Raw genomic sequence first — 24,187 nt, forward strand, 5'->3', positions numbered from 1 at the left:
TGATCCTTGCAAATTGTAAGTACTGGCCAGTTAGTTTCCAACTATATCAATATAGGATTGCCAACAGGCCTGGAGAAAAACATCCATGTCCCTTTAATAAAGGCTTAATATTGGAAATGGGCAGCCAAAACTTTTCAGGTTATAGAGGTAAATAACATCCCATTAAGCCGTTAAAGGGACAGGACCATTTAGTCCAGGCAGTTGCATAGTGTTTTTACCTTAAGGCTACAAAGGAACATCACTCTTCCATGGGCTGTTACTACACTCCATGCACAGGCTTGAGACATTTGTGGCCGTCTCAGTCTTAGGGATCTGCATGCTTGCTTTCTGTTTCAGGATGACTTTGAAAATGTTCTTTGCCATACATATCATTTTTCAAGTGGGCAGCTGAAACTGTTTGTCTTTCCTCTCAGATGAAGACCTGGCCCATGGACTTGGGCAGCAAGCTGGAAGTCGTCACACCCTTTTTGGGCAAATATCGTCCTTTTGTTGGGCGCTGCTGCCAAAGGTGCACTCCAAAGAGCTGGGTAAGTAGCTGGAAGGTGGTGGGAAGAGTGTTGCTGGTATTGGGTAAATGAATGGGGTTGGTCATCTTTTGGTTTGGCCTTTAATGAGCGCCAGCCCTGCTGGCAATCAAAAACCAACCCATGGAATTTCCCTGTGTTTGGGCCTTGCGCGGCATATAATAGTTTTGCTTGGCCTTTGCCGTGCATGTAGAAAAGCGAATGTTTTGTTTCTGGAGGTGGCACGGTTTGGGTTTTAGAAACCTGGGAGCATCTGGGCAAGAGCATCCACACAGTTCCTTCGGCAGTGAGAGGTGAAGAGTGTGTGTGTCCAAACACTGAACCCCCTGTAGATCCAAAGGAGAGCCATGTTAGTAAATAGTAGCAAAAATAGAAAAGAGTCCAGTAGCACCTTTAAGACTAACCAACTTTACTGCAGCATAAGCTTTCGAGAATCACAGTTTTCTTCTTCAGATGTAACAGACCCCCTGTGTTTTCTGCCCTAATGATGCAAGCAAGCTAAATTTCTTTTTTAAAATAAAACGTTCTAAGTATCCATGGTATAACTCAAGAATAACTTCCGTGTATTCCATACTCACATAGCCCAGGAATGCTTTCCCCCTTTACTTCCGAGTCCCTTTTCATCTTACATAGGCAGCCCCCATTTAATATTGTGCATTATATCCAGAGTAGCACCCTGGATCTATCCTTGACATCACAGAGCCTTGAATCCCTAGTTCAACTACATTGAAAGGGTGTTTGTGTTTAAACTCCCACCCTTTGGTGCCCCTGATAGGTGCAAAATGTTTGTTTAATAGCAAGCCTAGTTTAGATGAAGGCAAAAGCAAATTCCAGGTGGGCCTTTTGTGTTCGGAATTTTTTTCGGTCAGCTTCTTCACATCTCCTGAGGTCGAAATGACATGCTATGTGTAACAAGTGATCCCGATGGAGACTTGCAAGAGGATGCCAGCTGTGAGCTTCCCGTGGGAACTCAGTTCTGAAGCATTGCAATTCAGATTCAGACCGTGGCAGGGGGAGGAGGTGCTTCAGCCTTTCCCGCATACCATTTTCCTGACCTGAAACAAACCGTGTGGAGCATTATCTGCCCTGTGGGGCGGCAGGCACATGCGAGTATTCAGTGCATGTGTAGCGTGCCAGTGGTTCAAATCATGTCCCCAGGTACCGTTTGGGGTCAGGAAAGCAGCATGCAGGGGGAGGCTGAAACCCCTGTTCCCCCTGCACTGCAGTCCTGATCTGAATTGGGCCTCTGTGAGGCTTCAGAATCCAATTCCCACTGGGAATTCGCAGCTGCCACATGGCTGCCACATGATGATCATGTTACATGTTAAGTATAGTTTACTCAGCAGGACTCCAGTTAGTCACAATGCTCTATGCTTTCAGGTTGTGGAGCTGGCTGTGCATAGTTTTTTGGCTGCAGGCGCATACTCTGTGTGCCTCTGAGGGCAGCTCTAGGCAGTACTTTTCCACGTGAGCATGCAGTTGTTTTAAGGTGCTCTGCACAGTCACACAGGAGCTGCATGGAACTGCTTCTTTTTTAAAAGAAGGAGAGCCCAGACGAGCTCAGAATGGTACTGTGAGGGGAGGGAAAGCTCCTGCCTTTCCCCCAACCCCTTTTCCTTTTTGAAAATAGCATGGGGGGGGAGTTACTTTTTCCAACTTTGCTGCTCCATGTGGAGAATCTGTGCACAGATTTTCCATGCAGAGCCACAAAATCAGTGAAATAATTTCCCTTGTGTGGTTTTCATTCAAGAAAACAGCATTCAGGGGAAGGCTGTGGTGCCATTCTGAGCCCCTTTTAGATCTCTCTTTTATTTTTAAAGAAATAGTTCCTTTCAGCTGCCATGTAGCTGTAGAGAGCATGTTAAAACCAGTGCATGCCCATGCAGAAATGTGGTGTGTAGAAGTGCCGTGAAGTCTTGGCTTATAATGCGTGATCTCATTGTACTGCAGTACTTTGTCAGTGGGCTTGCTGGTTTCCCATGGTCATAACTGAACCATGTAGTTAACCTGGACAAAACCGGTTAACTGAAGAGCTGATGCAGTTACAGTCTTATCCTTGGCTGAGTTATACCCTTCTAAGTCCATTGAAGTCAGTGGGCTAAGAAGGGTGTAACTCAGCTTAGGCTGGCACTGTGAGCGGCCAAAAGTGTGAGCTGTGCATTGGGAAGTCCCTGATTTGACTCTCTCCATGGTCATGGTGAGACAGCTTTAGGGCAGAAATGCACTTTACATATAGTTATGTGATCCGTTTTTTTTCTTTGCAAAAGGCAGCCACCAGGGCTGTTTTTTGAGGGAGAAAATGGTGGGAAAGAGGGAAAGGCTGTCTAGCCCTTAGCCCTTTTCTCTTTACCAGCTGAAATGGGGGTCAGTTTTCCTCAGTGGCTAAAAAGAACCCTTTGATAGCTTTGTGCTGCGGGCTGGTTGATGGTGCTGCCTTCAGCATCTGGCTGGAGGGAGGTATGCCTAGTGGTGGTAGCCAGAAAGCTTTGCAGAAATGCAGAGGGCTCTGACGGGCTGTTGGAGGCTACTCCTGCTGCTGCTGTGTGGGAAGAGCTGGAACTTGAAGATAGGCCTGTAGCAGGGAGCAGGTAGGGCATGAACTGGGGAACCTCCCACACAGGATCCGGAAAAAGCGTGAGCTGATTTAGATAACCCTGCCTATAGAGTGAGTGGTAAGAGTTAACTCTTGCAAAAATGCCTGCCATTCAACCACTGAGGGGTGGGGGGGGAAATCCTGACAAGAAGTTCACCCCTACATGGGTGCTTTTAATTTCTGTTTCTGAATGTTCACAGTGACCTAGAAGGTTGCTGATTGAAAGGGACTAACAGTAAAGCAGTGAGCATTATAATGCCATGGTATAAATTTATGGGAGACAGTCTGTCTTGCCCAAACTTTATACAAGGCCAGAATGGAGCAGCTATCCTCACCAAGATAAAGAAAAGATGAGAGTAGTTGGAGTTTTTTGTTTACAAAAAAGTCAAATAAATGGAGAGATGATATAGTTTAGGGGTATTTCTTTAAATAAATGTACGAGCAGTTTGGAAGAGAGTGATTGGAAAGAGGCTTATCCCTTTTTTATTGGAAAAAAAATTGGGAACATTCTGTGAAATTGACCAACAGCAGGTTCAAGGAAGACTAAAGTATGTACATCTTCACAAAATATTTTTAAAAATTTGAAAAAAGTTTATGGAAGAGGGAGCCATCTCTGGCTCTTAACTATGAGAACTGAAGGGTACTTTCATAGTTGGAGACAGCATGTCAGATTATTACATTGTGAACTTCTTGGGGCCGTTTGACTGGCCACTGTTGGAGGCAGAAAGCTGGGTAGCTAGTGATATGATGGAGTGTTATACTTCCTGTTAGTTGGAACAGAAGGCTGTTGAAGTGAGATATTGGCAATGTGTAGGAAATGGTGCTGAATTTGAATCTTTCCTCTTTTGTCTTCAGGAATCTTTCTTTCACAAACATCTTACCTCTCTGGGATTTTGCAATGTAATCAGGATAACAGAAAAAAATACCAGGTAAGTGGAGGAGGGGATAGAAAAGTGGCTTGGGAAGGAATACTTGTGCAGGAATTCTGACCAGTTCCACAGGGTTGGAAACTCTCCTTACATTTTTCAATTGTGTGCACTTTCCCTCTCCCTCTAGTGCTTCTGGAGTTTAAGTGTTTCATTCTGGTGCATGTTGCCTTGGTTTGTCATTGTGGATTCTGTGTGTACTGGAAGCACAAACAAAAACAAAGGTTAAGTATGGACATTACTTCAGTTAAAATAGAGAGTAGACTAGAGGCTACACTGTTTGAACTGTACAAAAAGAAAGACACAGTGGAGCAAGTGGGGGAAGCTATTTTCATGGAGCAGTTGAGCAATACCGCTGTAGTATTTTGAGCAAAGTATGGCATGGATATGTGAGAATTATGGATTGAGCATCTTGAGAGCAAAGTCCTGTTGCAGTTCAGAGGAGCCCCTTCATGTGGCATTATTTGGTAGACTTTGTACATCATTAAGGATAGCAAAATTGGGGGAACATGTCTGATGCCTGTATTAAAATCAATAGGGTGGTCCTCTGGTGCAAGTCCTGTTTAAATGAACAATACTTCATTTAATAAATGAACAATAGTTCCCATACATTTCAAAGTGGTTTGCACAGGAAAACATCCTGGTGGATTGTGTCCCCTATTAATTGTGGAGGGAATGCAAGGGATTTGGATTTTTCTATCCATGGTATCAAAAAGTCTCAGGGTGGTCTTTCAAAGAGTGCTGTGTTGGCGCAGTCATTTACTCTGCATGTCTTGATGTCTCTTCTTTCTTCCCCTCCATCCTTTACAAATTAAAAAGTAGATAACAAAGCTTTTTTTACCTCATAAGAGTTGTGTGAGGATTAAAGGCTTTATTCTCATTAGCCTGATTACTAATTACTTTAATTGTAGTTTGTAAAGTTCTTTGAAAAGTGAAATCCCAAAAGCACTAAGTGTTATTAGCAACAGGGAAGAGAGAAAGTACTTGATTAATATCACAGCCAAAGCAAATATTCATGATTTTCTGAAGTGCGACAGGATCGGGAGTGAGAAATCAATTGCTGTACAATTTAGGATAATGTAGGCTGGCCTCAGTTCCTGTAGAGCTCTTTTCTTAAGACTAGCAAAATTGGAGCAAGGTAATCTCAGTTCTGTACCAACAATAAACATTCTGCTGTCTAAAGCTAAGTAATGCAAACATGATGCTTATTTTTCATAATAATGGGCACTTTGAATGCTGTTTAGCTCTTTTTTTAAAAAGCCAAAATTATGAGAATGTACAAATCTAGTTTTATTTGCATTGAAAGCAAACGTGGAACTTTGCTACAGGAAAAGAAAGTGTTATCTGAGTATAGTATGTCTGAGTGTGTTTATATAAAATGCACATGCTTGTACATACGTATAGATTCTGCGAAAAATGGAGCCGTTACCACTTTTGTGCTGTGCTCTCAAGCTCCTGGTAGTTTCTGGTGAAATCAGTACCAGTTGTGGAAAACCCCACAAGATTGAATGGAATTCTTAAAAGTTTTTTTTTCAATTTATGATAGGTCTGTCAACAGAGGCCGTTTTCACACTGCTTACCAGCCACGGAACATTGTGCCAAGCTCCTGGAACAACAGCGTCTTCCTGGCGCGATTTCGCTGTTGATTTGGGAGCTTGATGTGATGTTCTGTGGCCGGTAAGCAATGTGAAAACAGCCAAACTCTCCATGTACAAGGGCAGTATAGCTCTAATTACCAAATGTGGGTGCGAGAAAGCTGCAAAGGGCTGTTTCCCTGTTTCTAGGCTTCTCAGAGGCAAGCTCCATGGTCACTGGTGGAAACAACTTGTTGAGCTACAAGGACCTTAGTCTGATATGGAATAGCAGTTCCTGTGTACTACAGAGGAGATAAGGCGTACTGTAATTGGTGAAAGATGGGGAGTGAACCCTAGGCTCTTGCCCATCTTTCGGGCATCTGCTTCCTCTGCCATCTACTTCCAGCCTGTGGAAGAAATGAATCTTAGAAATATCAACAGTGTGGAGGCATTATTGTTTGTTCTTCCTCAGTTTTTGTGAATGTTACCTCTCTCTCAGGTACAGAGGCTGGCTAGTAAGGAGACTCTGCTACTTCCTAACAGTATGTGACTGGAAGTTCTGCAATGGTACTCCTGGCGATCTGCAAGAAAGAATTTTCCACAGCAAGAGGTATTGCTTTTAGCTGGGCACCATCCGCTTGGGGATTGCAGGAGCTGAGTTTTTTTCTCGGACCTCTCTGACTGACCTGGGTTATTTGAACAGTGTCCTGGAAGGTTTGATTTGCCAGAAGTTTAGCAGACTCATTGTGCAGTGTCTGTGAGAAATAAATCCTACTGTGCTTTGAGTGGCTGAGCCTTTGCAGCATCTAATAATGGGCTTCACAACCAAGAGATAGTCTTTCACAGCAGGTTTGGAACAGTTTGGACTGCCTGGATCAGTGGTGGGAAAGATATCTGTTTGCTGGGTGGATCCTGACTGCACCGCTTACAGACTAAAAAACCTTCTCTGCATTCTGGTTTGGAGCAAACTTTGTTTGGTGTAGAGGTTAAGAGCGGCAGGACTCTAATCTGGAGAACTGGGTTTGATTCTCCACTCTTCCACTTGAAGCCAGCTGGGTGACCTTGGATCAGTCACAGCTTCTCAGAGCTCTCTCAGCTCCACCCACCTCACAGGATGATTGTTGCGGCGATAATAACATACTTTGTAAACCACTTTGAGTGGGCGTTAAGTTGTCCTGAAGGGCGGTTATAAATTGATTGTTGTTGTTATTATAGTGTAATAGTGTAAAAAACATATTAATAGATGATTACTAGCTAGCATGCATATCTTATCTCCCTTCACAATTCACAAAGCAGCTGCTTCTTTTTGGTTCGTATAGGAATATGTCAGCATGCTTCATTAGACAAAATGTTCCATCACATGTCACTCAACTGTCAGTTGTTTTTGAAGTGTTCATGGGTGGATGGGTGTTTTTGTAAGTCAAAGGATTGACTTCTAGATGTACAAGTTCTGCTTGATTGTTGTTATTTTGCTCACCTGAAGCATGAAGGAAAGAGGCAAATTTGAGAGCTGATCTAGCGTTCAGCTCACAAGGCATGTACTTATGCAAGGCAAACTGTGAGGTGGGGTTAACTCTGTGACCTCTCAAGAGAATTATGTCTCTCCTCATTCCGCCTTGGGCAACTGTGCCCCTTGGAAGCTTCCCTCCTCCCATTGTGCATTCAGCATTACACGTGTGCACCACATTAATTATCCAGGAGTGGTTCTGCTCCTGATTCCATACACACAGTCCCTAAGATAGAGTTAAAATCCCTGTTCCATCACTAAGCATGTGTTGAAACAAGAGGATAAGCCCAGTCTTTGCTACCTTGACTCTGAATACAAAGGGACAGTAAGGGATAACTGTAATCCATTATGTTCCTTTGCAGGCAGCCCACTGGAATTTCATACCCTGTGCAAGTCTCGATCCCACCCAGTAAATTTTTCCTTTTTTAAACACCCTCCACATTTTTCTAACTTCTTGCTTGTACATATGCACCACCACCACCCTTTGCAAATTGAAAGCTATCCATTCTGCTTCTTGTGTGTGTGTGTGATCTTAATTCGCTCAAGGTATCTTCAGATGGATTTCTCCAGCGGCTTTCTCCAGCTTTGTGGGCCATGCTTCTCTGGTGTAAAGGTTGGAAGAACAATACTGGTTTGCACCAAGCAATAGTGGTTTGGGTGGCTGTTTGTCAGAAGTGGCTTTGAATTGCTTTGGTGCTCTTAGATGCCGTAGAAAGGGCCATTCCTGCCAAGAGAGAGTCTCCTTCATTTTGGCCAACTCCTTCCATCTGTTCCTACTCATGGCTTCTCTTGTACATCCCCTTCTCCCCTACTCAGACCTGCCATGTTATTCTAGTATATTAGCCACAGCTCTAGCTTTGATGTAGGGCTGCTGAATATAGATGACCAAACTGATTTGGCATCCACAGCTGGTGGGTGGAATGCCAGGCTACAGTGCTCACTTCATCAGCATGCCGATAACACAAATGAGTCTCCAAAAACGGTTCATCACAACAGAGCTTGTTCAGACAAAACTGCCATGGATCCCTTGGGACTGAGGGTGTTTTGACAAGTGATGCTGAAAACCCTTTTAACTCTGGATTGTGTCCCTTGTGGATGATTAATGTACCACAGAAAGTGGGAGAATGGCATATTTTTTTTTAAAAAAAATGGATTCTGCAGTTTTATCCATATTATTAATGCAAGAGATGGGGGAAAAGTTTAAAGGTTGTTTGGGGGACCAGCTTGGAAGATATTATTGACATGAGACTCTGGAGGTGGTAGCGGGGTTTGTGAAGTACATGGAGTAGATCACACTAGGCCCAAGTGTCTTGGAAGGTTAGACGTCAAAATCTAAGAATTTTTTTTAAAAAAAAATCTTAAGAAGGCTGTAGGGCTGAGGCAAGGAATATTGACCTGAGAGAACTTAAGGATAGTGACTGGCCAGAGGCTATGGAGAGACTAATAAGGCTTGGCAGGCTGGCTTGGAGAATAGGCAGCAGGAGGAAGAGGGATGGGAGCCGCAACAATTCTTGGGATCTCAGTGGGGGGAGATGAGGATGGTGTCGCAGAAAAAAGTGAATTTTAGATGCTGTCTGTCGGCTTCCCAGTTACTCCTCTCAGGCCCAAAGTCCTTACAGCAAGTTCCACTCAAAATTTAAATTGTATTACCTGAATGTAACAATGAACCTCACAATAAATATAAATAACTTTTTCTCAGTGGATACTGGATATTTGCAGATCATTCCTTACGCTAAACTGGCCGAATACCATATTTTATTCAGCCATCTTCTAAGCCTAAAGTCAGGACCCTTGGGTGGTTGCCAAGCTCCTCCTCCCGGGTCATGAGCCTCTCTCATGCTGCAATTTCTTGCTGCCTTCCGAAGGACTTGCTGAATAAAGAGCAAGGACATCGAGCCTTCCTCCTTGCACAGGTGGTGAGAAGAGCAGCAAGACAGCAAGCCAAGGCCCACTCTATGGTGGAGAGGATTCCTCTGTACCTCTGAGAGCCAAGCTTCAAGTGACGCCTGACACAGGTTGGACACTTGTCAGCTTCCCTCAAGTTTTGATGGGAAATGTAGACATCCTGGTCTTGCAGCTGTAATGGAGAGCCAAGCTGTAAAACCAGGACGCCTACATTTCCCATCAAAACTTGAGGGAAGCTGACAAGTGTCCAACTGTGTCAGGCGTCACTTGTAGCTTGGCTCTCACTTGTGTCCCTTTTGTCTCCTATAAATATTTGGTGGCGTCCTTGTCTTGCTTCCTTGGTTGTCAGAAGAGTGAAATGAGATAATGCAAGACAGAAATGCCCTGCAGTCATATATCCAAAGAGAAAGGCCAGCATTTGTATTGGACATGCATGGACAAGGCAGTTTCTGGCTCATGTGTTCTCATTTGGCCTAAATATCATGCTAGCAGCTGAAAAGGGTGAGAAAATGGGTGAAGACAGTTGTAACATTCTAAGAGTAGCTGAGGCAGTCCAATACCAGCCCTATAAACTAATATCCATTGTGTGGAAAGCTCTAGAAAATCTGGTTCTGGTTCTGCAGATCTTCAGAATTCTTCAGTTTGAATGTTGACTGGGGAGAACGCCTGTGGGCTAGTGACTGTGACATTGCCAACCCCCTCTTCTTTAAATAGGTTTTCATTGTTCGTAAAAGCATTTTTGGTTGTATGTGGATAGGGGTGGGGTAAGTGAAAAGTGAACATAATGAAATGAATAAACGTGCTGCATTAAAAAGGAAGGGGACCCCCCCCCACTTGAGTGGATGTGGTGTAGCATTTGATTTAGCAGAATGTACATCTGTTCTGCTATTTATAAAGCTCACACTGTAAGTGAAGAACATGCTGTTGAGTGCTTTTCAAATACCCAAGGGTGTCCACAGAAGTAATTCTTTGGGAGTGGAGAAGAGAGGGCAGGGTGCATGAATTCTAACCACAGAGCATTAGTCTTGCTCTCTACAGTTTTTGTACCATGTTCTTAATCCCCCCCCCCCATACCGACACAGGAAAATAAAACAACATAATTCTTGCTCAGCAACTCTCAGAAGTCCACAGGAGCCAGGGCTGTGCTTTGTATAATGAGTGGTTTGGTGTTTTATATTGTATTATTTGTTTCAGAAGTAACTTGTAACAAACAGCTTTAATATTTCTATTCAACAGTGAAGCTTAAGGAAACAAACTGGGTTGTTCTTTGAACATAACCTGGAATCTTTAATGATTTGGGTCAAAACACTCTAACTCACATTTTGATTACATGAATGTCTGAAACAACAACACCCTTGCTCCTACCTACCCACCGTCCTTTGATAATTCTCCAGCTGTTTGCAGCAAAGTTGTTTGATCTATATACTACTGCGAATTTCATCATGTATATGTGCAGTATTTTTTTTTCCTGACCAGCATCCAGGAGGTTTACCAAAAGATATTAGGCTCTGACTGGGAACCAACAGTTACAACCAAAGCTAAACGTCAGTAGACTGTGATATGCTGATAACAGACTGCTCGCTTACTCGCTCGCTATGGGGTCTCCGATCTTTGAGGATTTAGTACTGCCGATGAGAAACAGCGCTGGAACAGTATGAGCAATGTTCTAACCAGTGAGTGGCTGATCTAGGCCGCCCCTTTTCTAGAACAGAGATTCTAGGCCTAGCTGCCTGTTTGTCTGCTCTCAGACTAAAAAGGGAGTTAGAGGTTTCCCCCCTCTCAGCATTGATAAACGTTGAAAAACATTTCAGTAAATTTGGAGTTCTGATGGAAGAGAGCACCCCTACTTGCTTTTATTGATTGTACGGTGGAGGTCTTTTCAGGGAATATGGCCTCTTTGACCAAAGATGACAGCAGAACAAAAGGAAAGATTGGGGTGTTCTTAAGGAATTGATCCTTCAATCATACATTTCCCTTTTTTTTTTTTAATCTGAAGTCTTAAACTGACATACTGTTTCAAAGAGTGAATTTTTGGATGAGAAAGATCTGTGAACATTTATTTACTTCATTTATAGCCCACTTTTCTCCTCAATAGGGATCCAAAGTAGTTTACAGCATTATCCCCTTCTTCGTTTTATTCGCACAACAACGCTGAGGTAGGTTAGGCTGAGAGAGAGTGATGAGTCCAAGGTTATCTAGCAAGCTTCTGTGGCAGACTGGGAATTCATTCCTGCATCTCCCAGATCTTAGTCCAACACTCTAACCACACAACACTATATGCTACTGCCAATGTTTGCTTTCCTTTAATCTGGTTATTGTCTGCGGCCGCCGTAAATATACTACAGGTACCCATTAAAGTTCATCATAATGCAAACACACACTGACTTTGACTTCATGACTTTGCTTGGATGTCTTGCTCAGATAATTTTGTCATCTTTTTTTTTCTCCTTAGGGTACAGGACATTGTGTCTCAGAAGGTGTCCCAAGGGAAGGGAGATGCGGCTGGTGTGTCTGTAGCTCAGTGGATGAAAGACATTCACAGAATTCTCTGCCAGATCCAGTCGTCTCTCTCCCCTTTCCTATTGAGGTATGGTGTTCTGGACAAGAGGTCCCACTCAGTGGGTCGTCTTGTAGTGTTGTGCTGTGGGAATCAGATACAAGTGGAGACTGGAATAAATGATGAGTAATCTGACTAAAATGATGAGCAGCTGACTTCAAATTTTCTGTCTTCAGGGAATCTTTTCACTGTCAGCAGGTCTCTGCATCTGCTGTGAAATCTTGGCATATTGTAGAGGATTCTGGGATCTTTTCTAGAGTCTAGCATTTTAATGCTGACCTGGTCAGTCAGGCCTTGTTTATGTAAGCCTCTAAATTGCAAATGTGGGATGGAAACCCAGGGACTCTGTGGCTGTTCATTGCAGGGCAACCCATCTTTTGTAGAAGCTTATACACCATTACTGCACTTCTCATGGGGGAATCAACTTTTACAGGTCCATGGTTCCCTGCAACCCGATTTGAAAACCACTGATGAATGGTTTCCCCAGTTTGGGGCATAGGTGTGTGCAGGGCTTTTTTCTGGGGAAAGAGGTGGTGGAACTCAGTGGGTTGCCCTCGGAGAAAATGGTCATGGCTGGTGGCCCCGCCCCCTGATCTCCAGACAGGGGAGTTGAGATTGCCCTCCACGCTGCTTGGCGGCGCAGAGGGCAATATCAACTCCCCTCTGTCTGGAGATCAGGGAGCGGGGCCACCAGCCATGTGACCATTTTAAGAGGTTCTGGAACTCCGTTCCACTGCGTTCCTGCTGAAAAAAAGCCCTGGGTGTGTGTGAGAGGGAGACATAGCATTCATTTTCACAGTGTTTGACTTTTTCAGATCATATTAGGAGTCTACTGTGTTTTTGCCCAAAACAAATTCAGTCAGTTCGTTTTGTTTAGATCAGCCTGCCTTCTCCCCGCTTATGACAAAACCATAGATGTTAATAGGTCAAATGTATAGCTGTCCCTAATTCACAGTTTACCTACATAATGATGGAAAGAGGGGTAGTATTCTTTCTATCAACTGGCTGCGGGGTTTTCTCTGGGATGAAAGGTGAAGTGGATAACAAAAGGGTTTTGGAGACCCAACCTTTTTTACCCTTATGTAGGTCTTGATCTGAATTATGGCAGGATCTTGTGTACTTTCATGTTTTCAAGGGCTAATGGGAAAGATACAAATATGGCAGATTGCAGACAAGTGTGTATCCACGCAGTCCCTGTTGTGTAGGGTGCTTGTGCATTGGTTCTGCAGCAGTATGCAGACAACTTACGGGATCTAAACTGACTTTTGAAGGCAGAGCTGAGAATCAAAAAAATAACCTGATCTCATTGCTGGCAAATGGGCTCTGGAATTTTAACAAAATGCCTGGCAGCACTGTGGTTATGTAGATTGGTTATGAAACCAGATCTAGGATATATTTTATCAAATTATTGGTCCACAGTTACTGTTGGAAATTGAATGTCTTTGATGCTTCATTTCAAAGAGGTGAGAAATCACTTACCATAAATCTTACAGTAGCTGCTAAAACTGTTCTAGCAAGAGATTGGATAATGCAAGGGGTCCTGATAATGTCAGAATGGTGGAGGAAAGACTTGGATATAATCTCTCCATATCAGCTAATTGAAAAGGGCCATAATCTATGGTATATGACTTTGTGGTTAAATCATTTCCATTTATTTGCTGGAATTAATTTAGTAAAGGCATCCTATCTTGCATATTTAATTGGATATAGTCGTCTTGGAAGAAGTTTTTAAATAATAATTGGGAACACCTGGAATAGGGCAGGGGGAGGAGAAGCCTGGATGTTTTCCCCACCCTTATAGAAATGACCTTTTGCCCAGCCCTGGATAAATCTACACACTCTCTCTTTCCCCAGCAGTTAAAAGAAAAACAAGAGATAATGACAGTGAACTTCTTATAGGAAGTGCTTTGAGACCTGCAGATGAAAACCACAGTATAAGGGAGGATTCTTATTAACCCCGTACCTTTCATCAGCTTCGTATTAACACACTTTAGGAACTAATAGGAAGCCAAGAGGAGCGCGTGTGCCGTTAACTCAGAGGAAGAGCTGATTAGCGCTGCAGCTCTTGTTCTCTGGCAGTATCTGAGAAGCAGTGACTGTGTGGGCTGGGGTGATGATGGCAAACCAGCTTCTTGCCAGACTCCTGTGTGACTGTCTTTTTTAAAAAAGTAATTTCTTTCTAGAGTTTTTGTATTAGTTCTTCCTTTCTGCTCCCCCTCCCCAAATAAAAGTTTGTGTGCTGTAAAGGAGCCCAGATGGAAATAAGGTCTTGTGGTCTACAGTTTGGACACTGAATATCAAGAGATGGCAACCTAAAGCTTCCAGGAATTGCAAATTGTTAGTGGATGGTGGAGGAAGTAGCAGCAAGCTAATTCTGTGATTCTGTTTGTTTTGTTTTTAAAATTTCTTTGAAAGTGCAAGCTTCGTTGAAAGTGTGTGCTTTAATCCATGTGCGCAGCCAGCTTCTTAAAATGGCAGGAGCTCCTCTTCTGCTGCCATTTTGGCGTACTGCGGGTGATGGTTGTAGGTATGCTGTTCCATTCACAGAAGCAGCAGTCCTCAAGAGGAGGGGAGGAGTTTTCCTGGTAGGAACAATGTACCGTTTTGCAAGATGTGGGGAAGGCAGGGGGGTTTGCTCACAACCTACTGAGGAAAAAGTGGAAGAATGTTTGTTTTGAATTGGTGCAAGAGTCACATCTCTCCCCCTCGAGCAAATAAGTACATGAAAACAAATACAAACCAAACTTTTTAGTTTCTCTGGGAAGAGAGATTTTTCTTGTTCCATTCTTCACTTTGCTGGCAGGCAAGGACCCCCAATGCGTGCCCCCACCCACACATCCTGCTTCAGCTTCTTCTCTGCTCCAGAAGCAGCCCCCACTCTTCAGTCCCCTCCACCACCCACCTCCTGCCTGGAACTGAGCAGATTATTTTCCCAGGGAACAGTTCTGTTCAGCAGCCAGGAAAGAAAAATGCTGCTCTCTCTTGCCTCTAGTAAGTGCATGCTTCTTTCCCTTAGGAGAAAAAATGGAAGATCCGTATGGGAATGGGGCAGGGTTTGGCTGCTGTTAGAGGGGCTGCAAGAGCTCCATTAAAGATAGCAAGATTCAAGTCCATTAGCACCTTAAAGACCCATAAGATTTCCAGGGTATAAACTTTTGGGGTCTGAGATTTATACCCTGGAAATCTTGTTGATCTTTAAGGTCCTACTGGACTCCAGTGTTGCTGCTTTACTGCAGACCAACATGACTACCCACCTGAAACCATTAAAAGTAGAACATCTTTAGGACCGCGCCCCCCCCCCCACAAAACCTCTGTTGATGCTGCTGCTGAACAGAATTTGATAAGCAGCAAAAGGAAAAGCTGAAGAACAGCACTTTGCTTTTCATTGTGCCCTGGTTGGAACTTGGTTGATTGCAAAGCCACCAGTCATATGCAACACTGCACCTCACCCCTGGAGCTCAGCTCCTGCCAGGATTGCCTCAGTGGCTGGGAAGGGATCTCTCTTGCCTTACTAACTTTTTAGTTAAAATATTTGTCCCCCTTCCAGTAAACCTTCTGTGCTTATTGCGTCTGCATCTCCCTCTGGAACTCTTTGGTCGCTCCTTTACCATACAAGCACTCTGATTCCACAGCCACAGGGAGCTCTTGAAGGAGTCGGAAGTGAAACTGGCGTGCTTGTGTTGCTCAGCCTGTCTTCCCACCTAATTTTTTTTCACAAAACTTTCTCCCTTCAGGGTCTGCAACTGGGCTTTGCTAAAACTCTTGAATTGGATGTTCCTCAGTGTGATACTTCACAAAGGGCAGCTGGAGATGGTACGCAGAGCTGCGAAGATGGTAAGGGGTGGTCTTCCTGGGCTAGAGGAGCTCTCCTAGAGAGATGGTTTCTCACTCCTGCTGTTCTGATGAATGCTGCAGAAAAATGGGTCATGCAACGGCAAAGTCTGGTAGAAAAACAAGTGGGCTCAGTTAGGATGCTAGCACACAAGAGTGCCAGTGATTATCCCAGCTTACGCTGAAGAACTGCAGTTTGCATCCTCTGATTTGTGACCATCACTTAAAATACTCAGGTCGTGAGATACCAGCTTTTTGACTTGTAGCTGAATGTGTGAATAGCTTTGATCAGGATGTTTGTGTTTGAGGTGATAGATGAGAGCTAGTGTGGTGTCATGGTGGAAGCCCTGGTCTAGGTCTTCAGAGTCCTGGATTCAAATCCTAACTGTGTCATGAAGCTCACTGAGAAAGAGTGACTGGCCCATCTCACTTGTCCCTCTGATGTTGTGCTGGTGCATGCAAGGGAAAAGATACAATTGTCCTCTATCTTTCCCATTATAAAGCAGAAAAATTTTGAGAGGAAAGGATTTAAGAAGTCCCTCTCCTTCCATGTTCACTTCAAATTATAATGTACAGTTCTGCCTCCAGTTTTCTAGGCTCCCTACCTCCAAGTTTCTGGGAGGGATCTGATTGAAAACCTTTTCCTTCTAGCTGTCTCTCAGTCCTGGGAGTTTTGAGTAGGTCTGTTAATAGTGCAGAAGCAAAAGAAGCAAAAGAGCAAACTACATGCTGCGTTCAGACACAAATTATGCAGCCCTGCCAGGTTAACAAAACTGCATAGCATCCTTGCGAGTCTGAGTGCAGATATGAGTCTCTCTCTCTCTCTCTCTCTCTCTCTCTCTCTCTCTCCCTCCCTCCCTCCCTCCCTCCCTCCCCTTGATTTTTTCACCAGTGGTTTTGCAGGCTCCTTTATATAAGGTTAGCTGCAAGAATGTGTGTGGAGGAAGCCCCTTGAATAGTCAATAGTGCTGTAAATGCTATGTATTGTTCTCTCATAATAGAGTGCATCCTTGGTTCTTGGAAGAAGTAGGACTGTATATGCTGTTAGTGTGCTTCCATTATGAGACTTACAGTCTCATAAGCAGAGTTACTCCAGTCTAAGTCCATTGGAATCTTTGTTCCGTCTTTTCCTGTCTCCAGGCTGATGTTCCTGTGGTTTTTCTATCAAGTCACAAATCGGAGTTGGATGGTCTTTTGCTTCCACTTCTTCTAGTATCTCAGGGCCTTGGCCTGCCCAGAGTGACCTGGGAATATAAAACCCATACCTCAAAGCACAGGTAAAGCTTAAAGTGGATTTGTATCTTCAGGTATTAATACCAACACTTCTGTAGGATGTTCCCCCCTCACTCACTATTTAATTAACAATCTATTTGAAATAATTTAGAACCAGTTCTAGTATCTCATTTCCTAATCCTTTGTTTTAGCCACCTCATCCTCTGCAGTATGGGACTGATATGATTTACCTTGCTGGGTGGCTGTTCGTGTCACTGAGATTATGCATCTTAAGTACTTTGGATAGTTAAAGCACTATATAAATGTTAACTGTTTTTTTTCCATACTTGCCTTTGGTAAGGGACAGGGACCGTAGACTATACTACTGGTCCTGTCTGCTGATGTAGAGACGCTCCTACTGGCTGGTTCCACATTGCCAAAGACGTTATGTTAATTAATTATGCTTCAATTCAGAAACTTTATGCTAGTTTTTCAAATCTTCTGTTACTGTATCCTATTGTATCTGTTTTCATTATATGTCCTAACTGTTGATCATATTGTATTTTCTCAGTGAATGTCCTAGCTATTGATTGTGTTGTATTCGCTTGTCATGTGTAATCTGCCTTGGATCTCAATGAGAAAGGCTTATTATTATTATTATTATTATTATTATTATTATTATTATTATTATTATTATTATTATTATTATTAACAACAACAACAACAATAATAATAATAATAATAATAATAAGGATGATGTTACAACCTTGGCATGTTTAGCTGTATCTTTCTGCAAAGATCAGAGCATTTTACATGCAGCTCCAGCTGTTCTCTCATCCAGGTGTCGATCAGGCATCCAAACTATTCTCTTTCTACACTGAAACCCAAAGAACAAGGACAGAGATGTAGTAGATCCTTGCCTCATGCAAGGCAGCTGACAGAAATGTAATTAATATGAATCTCTCATGCAGTCCTAAGCAGAGTTACACCCTTCTAAATCAATTGAAGTCATTGGATTCACAAAGCTGCAACTCTGTTTAGGATTGCTTTGTCTGCCTTCCATTCTCAATCCTCGATGGCTGTATGCCTCAGCCTCCTCTCAGTATAGGAGAAATAATAATATGCAATTTAAAGGGCATTTGTAGAGATTACTGGAATTACAGATGTTTGATTGCTTGAAATTGCTATATTTGTGAAGTGATATTATCCTGTTAGCATGGTAGATTTGCCATTGTGGTCTTTTCAGTCTCACGTGGGAATTATAAATGTGCAGCCCAGCTACAGAAGGTTCCAGAGCTCATAAGAGCGCAAGTAATTTTCTCCCTCCGCAGTGATTTTTTTCCCCTGCCCATGGGGCATGTTTCTTTTCCTCAGTCCTCTGTTTGCCACCACAAGAAGAGTGTCAGCATTTGTTCCTTGCAAACAAGAAGAATAAAAAAGAGGGAAAAAACAGTGACAGAAGAAAGTAATGAAAAAAAGCAGAAATTCCAGATTCTTTTGTTTTCTTTTGTTAACACTATGGTTGAAAAAAACCTACCATTTAAAACAAATGTTCAGGATGTAGAAGAAAAATGGCTCATATGTATGACCAGTTCCTCTCCCATATTTGTCTCATGGAGGGCCATAATGTCACCAAGTGCCTGGCGTCTAAACTATTTACACCTCAGGCAAGAAGTAATGGAGTTCCCTGCTGAAAAGTTGCCCTTTGGGAAAAGGCTTTAGCAGCTAGCAAAACTGGAGACACTTCTAAATGAGGGGATGAAAAAGCTTGCCTTAGAGAAGCATGATTTCTGGCAGTTCCAACCTCTGAATTAAGTAATTCAAAGCAGTGTTGCCTAAGGATAAGTCAAACTTTGCAAAGGCTAGGTCCATCTTCTCTAAGAAGGCAAGCCTGCCTCAGGCCCTCGGCTGTACCCATTCCTACTACAACCAGAGTTGAGGATTTTCTTTTTGAACTTTTTAGAACCCATACTTATGGTGCTGTGGGGCGGGGGGGGGGGGGGCGGAATCAAGATGCATTCACAGCTATATTGCTAGAGGTGTCACAGTCCTGCTGCCCTGGCTTTTAAAGAGCTAAATCTTAGGCAGACCCTTATAATCCTTATGATAAGTTATGCAGGTATTTTAACCTTACCATTTCCAACACAACTATAAATCCAGCTATGGGTTACATCCTCATTAGTGAAGGAAATTTTTCCATAACCCAGAAGGGAAATCCTGATTGCAATCCCCTAAGAATTCTTAAGGGAATACCAAACAAGAGTTTTTTGACTCTCTGATCGACTGCTTCCACCTCTCTGGCAACAGAGTGAACAGTTTCAAGGAAAGATAGGAAATCGTAACAAGGGACCCATGGGTCTTCTTTAAGAATGCAAAAGGGTATATTACAGAGTTCACAATCCTCTGAGGAATCATATCCTGTCTGACTTGACCACTTAACTGTTACAACACCTACTGGCGAAGTAGAAGTGCTGTTACAGAAAGGTGTTGTAGAAAAAGCACCTGTACAAGATGTTCAAAAAGATGTTTTTATTTCTGGTATTTTTTCCCCAAAAAGATGAGAGGAAAAAGGACCCATATTAAATCCCAACAATTCAGAATGTTTCTGTTAAGAGAAATTTTTCCATTGTTGCATTGAAATGTATGGGTTGTAGCAGTAAGTTTGAAAGATGATTATTTCCATTTTTCAATATATCCAGGTTAAAGAAAATAGTTTTCCAGTGTAGGAGTCTTCATCTCTTTGTTCTACCATCTGGGTGTTACACAGCACCTCTCGTTTTTCACAAAGCACACAGCAACCTGAAATTAAAGAGATGCCATATAGTCCCATACTTCAATGACATGTTTATTGCAGCTGCCATCAGAAGACACACTGCCACAACATCTTCAGATAGTCCTTCAGATTACCTTGGGGGCTGTTCATCAATTGGGGAAAGTCTAAAGTGCTGCCTTCATAGTGTATGCTGTTTATACAGCAATTCCAGTCTCTAAACTGGAGATTTTGTTGTAGCTCGATTAATGACAAAACCCTTTGAGCCTCTGCCCATGTGCCCTATCCAGTGGCTCACAGCAGAGTAATTTTGTTGGCAGGTAGGCTGTGCATGGGGAGTTAGTGTCTCACCACAGGAGACAAAATACATGCGTGATTTAAGTGTATTTTGTAATTTGAGTGTAATTCAAGTGTATTTTGTCTCGTGTGGTTTGACCCTTAGTTATCTGAACTGGGACATGACCCAGCTTTTTTGAAATGCTGTAAAGGCAAGATTAGAACCCGGCTAAGAATTCTTATCTAAAGAAGTTAACACTGTTCCATGTTAATCAGGGTGTATTAACACCCAGGGCTTTTTTTTCAGCGGGAACACGGTGGAACGGAGTTCCAGCACCTCTTGAAAATGGTCACATGGCCGGTGGCCCCGCCTCCTGATCTCCAGACAGAGGGGAGTTGAGACAGAGGGGACTTGAGACAGAGGGGAGTTGAGCGGCACGGAGGGCAATCTAAACTCCCCTCTGTCTGGAGATCATGGGCAGGGCCACCAGTCATGTGACCATTTTCACCAATGGTGATTTAAACTTTAAAAAACTCCCCTCTTGTTCCAGCTGACCCAAAGTGACGTCATTGTGCGGTCCTGAGTTCCACCACCTCTTTTCCCAGAAAAAAGCCCTGTTAACACCAGTCTTCTTTCCTGAACCTGCAGATGAAAGTAAAGAGCCTTATGTTGCTTAGATGTGAAACAAGTTTTATTGGTACAAAGAGCTAAGGAATTCAGCAAAGATTCCCTCACCTTGTCATTAGCAAGCAACACTGGCCCACAAAAATGCTGTGGAATTTCTGCACAATCCATATCTCAGTGGATTATATCTTTAAAAGTTATGAACTCTTAAAGGTTCATTGTCCACTGCAGGTTTATTCTCTCTTTCCCTGGGCGCTGGAACCATCTGTTTTCTTCAAGGCAGTCCCAGTAGAAAACATCTTAAAAGGCTCTACAACTTGGTCTGCCTCTGCGTTTTATCAAGCACTACTTCACAGATGTCAAAGCATGGAAGGAGGCAGAAGTGGGCACAGCAGTACTGTATTCTCCAAGAGCCCAAGCCAGCCCTCTTAGTGAGTTTTCTAGTCTACTCTAGACTCCCATGTGGGACTGCACAGAGGCCTTGACAATGGAAGCAGAATTGCTTTTATCTGTAACTGAATTCTTGGTCTGTCAAAGTCAGTCCTGACTACCAGCAGGGGTTTCAGGCAGAGGTCTTTCACATCCCCTGCTACTTCAGCCTTATAAATGGAGAAGGTGGGGACTGACTGATCCTGGGACCTTCTGCATGGAAGGCCATGTGCCCCCTTCCCCCTTACTCTTCTGTGGGCCCTCCTAGTACTAGTGCTGGGAAATTCTTGCAGTGACTCAGAAAATCTGAAGCAATGGGGTGGGCTTCTCCCTCATGCAACTCCTAGGCAGGAAAAACCATTGAGGGAGGAGAGGACCTTGTATTTTGAAACTGGAACCTCCTGCAGCTGACTGAACAGACAACCACTTGATGAACACCAGTTACAGCTATGGGCAGCATTGGTCTTTGTGAAGATAAAGTCTGCCAGTCAAAGTCTTGAACCCTGCTGGTGATGTTTGTGACAGGCTTGCAGGGGTTGAGCTCTGGGTTTCATCCACTTCAAATTTTTCTTCTGCCTGCCCTTGCTACAAGTCCATAGATTTGATGACTGTTTGATTCCTCATGGAAGGTGCTCCCACCCCTCTCTTGCAATTAGTGTGGGCGGCACTATCTTGAAAAAGCTTTTACCCATTCTGCTGGTACTGAATGGCATTTGTGTCTAATAAATCAAATTTCATAAGAGTTATTAAGTGAAATAACAATATTTTAATAATGTGCGAAATTTGCTTAGTGTGTTCTGCACACAATGAAATGGCAGAATTCATCTTTTCAGCTGGCCAAATATGGGGATGGGCGTGACCCTTCAGGTCCCAATATACTTTAAATGCATCAATATTCTTCCTTAAAAATCTGAACTGATAACTTAAATTCTGTGTCTGCAAAAAGGTCTGTAAACTGACTAAAATGTGCACATTATTTTACTGTTAGATTTCTTATTTTGCATAACTTATTCCACTGCTAGCTACATGGAGCACTGAAGCTATCTATCACTGCTTGATCACTAGAACTCCTTGGCTTCCTTTCAGCCAGTGAATTTTTTACCAGTTGCTACCCCTGTTTTTTTCAAACTTACATCAAATCAGGCAAGAATAAAAACTGGGTTTCTTAAGATCCCTGAGATTTCACTCCACTTTCCACAGCATAAATCTTGTTCGTGCAAGTGCAAAATACACATAACTGATTTTGATTCATAATAAACTAAAGTCATTCCCTGCTTATATCCATTTAGGGCTTTGCTGACTTGCTTAGGAGGAGTGTTTCTACCACCAGCAGTGGAGCAGGTATCAGGCAGCAAGATGGGAGTGTTCTCCAGAGCTGTTCTAGCTTCAGTAAGTTGAGTGTTTTATCTTTGGAAGAAATGGAAGCTCTGGTTGCTATTGGCTGCAAAGTGTTGATGATTCTGAAACTTCATTGTGTTGTTGGTGATGCTGGAGAAGGGAGAGTGCCTGTTAATTTGGTCCCCTTAAGCAGGAGGCCTCAGTTCCTACAGGTTCTTTATCAATTCAAACGGAATCAGATTCATGATACACGAATACATATGAAAAAGCAAGGATATAAAACCATCGGAAAGATGTATACGGATACAGCAAATAATACGGCACACACTAGCACGTCGTGGATAAGCCTGAGCAAATAAAAATCTACCATATAGTTCCAAACTGGTTCCTGGTAGAGGGCATGCTAGGTCTGGTGTCCCCAACCTTTTTGAGCCTGTGGGCACATTTGGAATTTCACGAAGATGTGGAGAGCACCATCCCAAAAGGCTGTCACTGGTGGAGCCAAATGAAGGAGCTCCCTCCACACACAATCTGGAAAGAAGGAAAGTCTGAAGGGGAAATGGAATCACCAGTCCTCCTGATCCTCCAGTGGAGAAATGCTTTCGTTTGAATGAGGGCAGCCAATAACAAGCCCTGCCTTATAATGGCCCTGTCCACTTTCTGAAAAACTCAGTGGATGCCAAGGGAAGCACTGGTGGGCACCATGGTAGCCACGAGCACCATGCGAGGAAACCCTGCATTGGGTAGTAGAGATGAGCCGCGAACCATTAGTCATTGTAAATACACTTTAAGCAAAAGTTTGCATACATGAGAGCAAGCTTAATGCATGTTTGCTGGTATAAATTATTGCCACCCTACCACCCTCCAGGTCAGTATTGTCCACTCAGACTGGCAGTGGCTCTCCAGGGTCTCAGCTAAAGATTTTTCACATCACTTATTGCCTGGTTGGGAACTGAACCTGGGACCTTCTGCATGCCAAAGCAGAGACTCTTCCATTGAGCCACAGCCACTGATTGTAGCCATGTCGGTTTTTAAGCAGCACATGTAAACGGAGAGGACTGGAACAATTCACCAGTAAAACCGTTTATAGAAAGAGGAGGTCAGTTCCTGTTTCCATGCATTCACTTACAGCCCCTGCCCATCTGGGGAACTTCTGAATTCTCAGCCATCAGAGACTAGCTTACCCATGGATGCTTTTGATACAGATACAGTGAATGTTAGCGTGTAGGCTAAATTGCAGCAGGAGTGGATTCACATAGCTAAATCGACTTCTTGAAAATGTGGGTTGAGGGGATCCACCGAGAGGTTAGTACCTGTTCAGTATTTGATGATGAGTGATATTTGATGAGGTCAAACTTAGTTTTAATTGTTCATAGAATTTGTACTGCCTACAGTGAGCTTGCCAAATATAGCTTTCCTGAGGATTGCATCTGAAGACTGGTTGTACCTCTTCAAGTAAAGTTCAACGGTAACATCTTGGAATTGTTTGAACTGTTTATCGTAAATTTTGTTGGTTTTCTTAAAATTAAAAAAAAAACAAAAGTCTTACTGATCTTAAATGTTTTGTTCGCTTCCCCCATGCCTGATGAAAACTTACATTATGTTCAAAAAACTGTTTTGTGTGGGTTTTTTTCCTTTTTTTGCAATCTTGGCATAACTGCGTATGATATCATTTCTACCTATTATGTTTCATTAGAAAGGAAATGAGACTTGGTGAAGCTGAATCTCAGCAACTCCCGTGTGTGAGAGTGTGTATGGAAGGTGCATAATCCATTATGATTTGTTCCAGTTTGCTTCACAAGGAGATGCAAACAGGGAGAGGGCCGCAAAATGACCACAGTCATTCGAGAGATCAGCTGCCATTTAGCGTGCATGTCCTCTTCAGCAAAATGCAAATCAGTTTGTTTTTTCCTTCAACTGAGAGCAGATTGAAAACTTGCATGACTTGCTGTCTCAGCCAGAAAATGACAATTGTGTTTGCAAATTGTGGGTATAATTTCCTTCTCCCCTGCCAGACACCTTGGGAAAAGCACAAACACAGCCACCCACTCATGGCAGCAGCCCCTTTGTGCAGCCAAGCTCCTGCCACGTTTCATCAGCCTATGAGGCCTATTGATGAA

General features: G+C 43.1%; 1 protein-coding gene across 1 annotated transcript in view; it reads left to right on the forward strand.

Moving 5' to 3' along the window:
* The first annotated feature begins 413 nt into the window (after positions 1 to 413).
* GPAT2 (glycerol-3-phosphate acyltransferase 2, mitochondrial) overlaps positions 414 to 24,187 on the forward strand; it is a 61,791-nt gene continuing 38,017 nt past the window's right edge. The window contains exons 1-7 of the mRNA XM_054998205.1: positions 414 to 527; positions 3,973 to 4,046; positions 6,117 to 6,227; positions 11,482 to 11,616; positions 15,321 to 15,420; positions 16,558 to 16,694; positions 22,019 to 22,118. Coding sequence (XP_054854180.1) covers positions 414 to 527; positions 3,973 to 4,046; positions 6,117 to 6,227; positions 11,482 to 11,616; positions 15,321 to 15,420; positions 16,558 to 16,694; positions 22,019 to 22,118 — 771 coding nt within the window. The remainder of the gene's footprint in view (positions 528 to 3,972; positions 4,047 to 6,116; positions 6,228 to 11,481; positions 11,617 to 15,320; positions 15,421 to 16,557; positions 16,695 to 22,018; positions 22,119 to 24,187) is intronic.

Source organism: Eublepharis macularius, chromosome 14 (genome assembly GCF_028583425.1).
Source record: "Eublepharis macularius isolate TG4126 chromosome 14, MPM_Emac_v1.0, whole genome shotgun sequence".
NCBI lineage: Eukaryota > Metazoa > Chordata > Lepidosauria > Squamata > Eublepharidae > Eublepharis > Eublepharis macularius.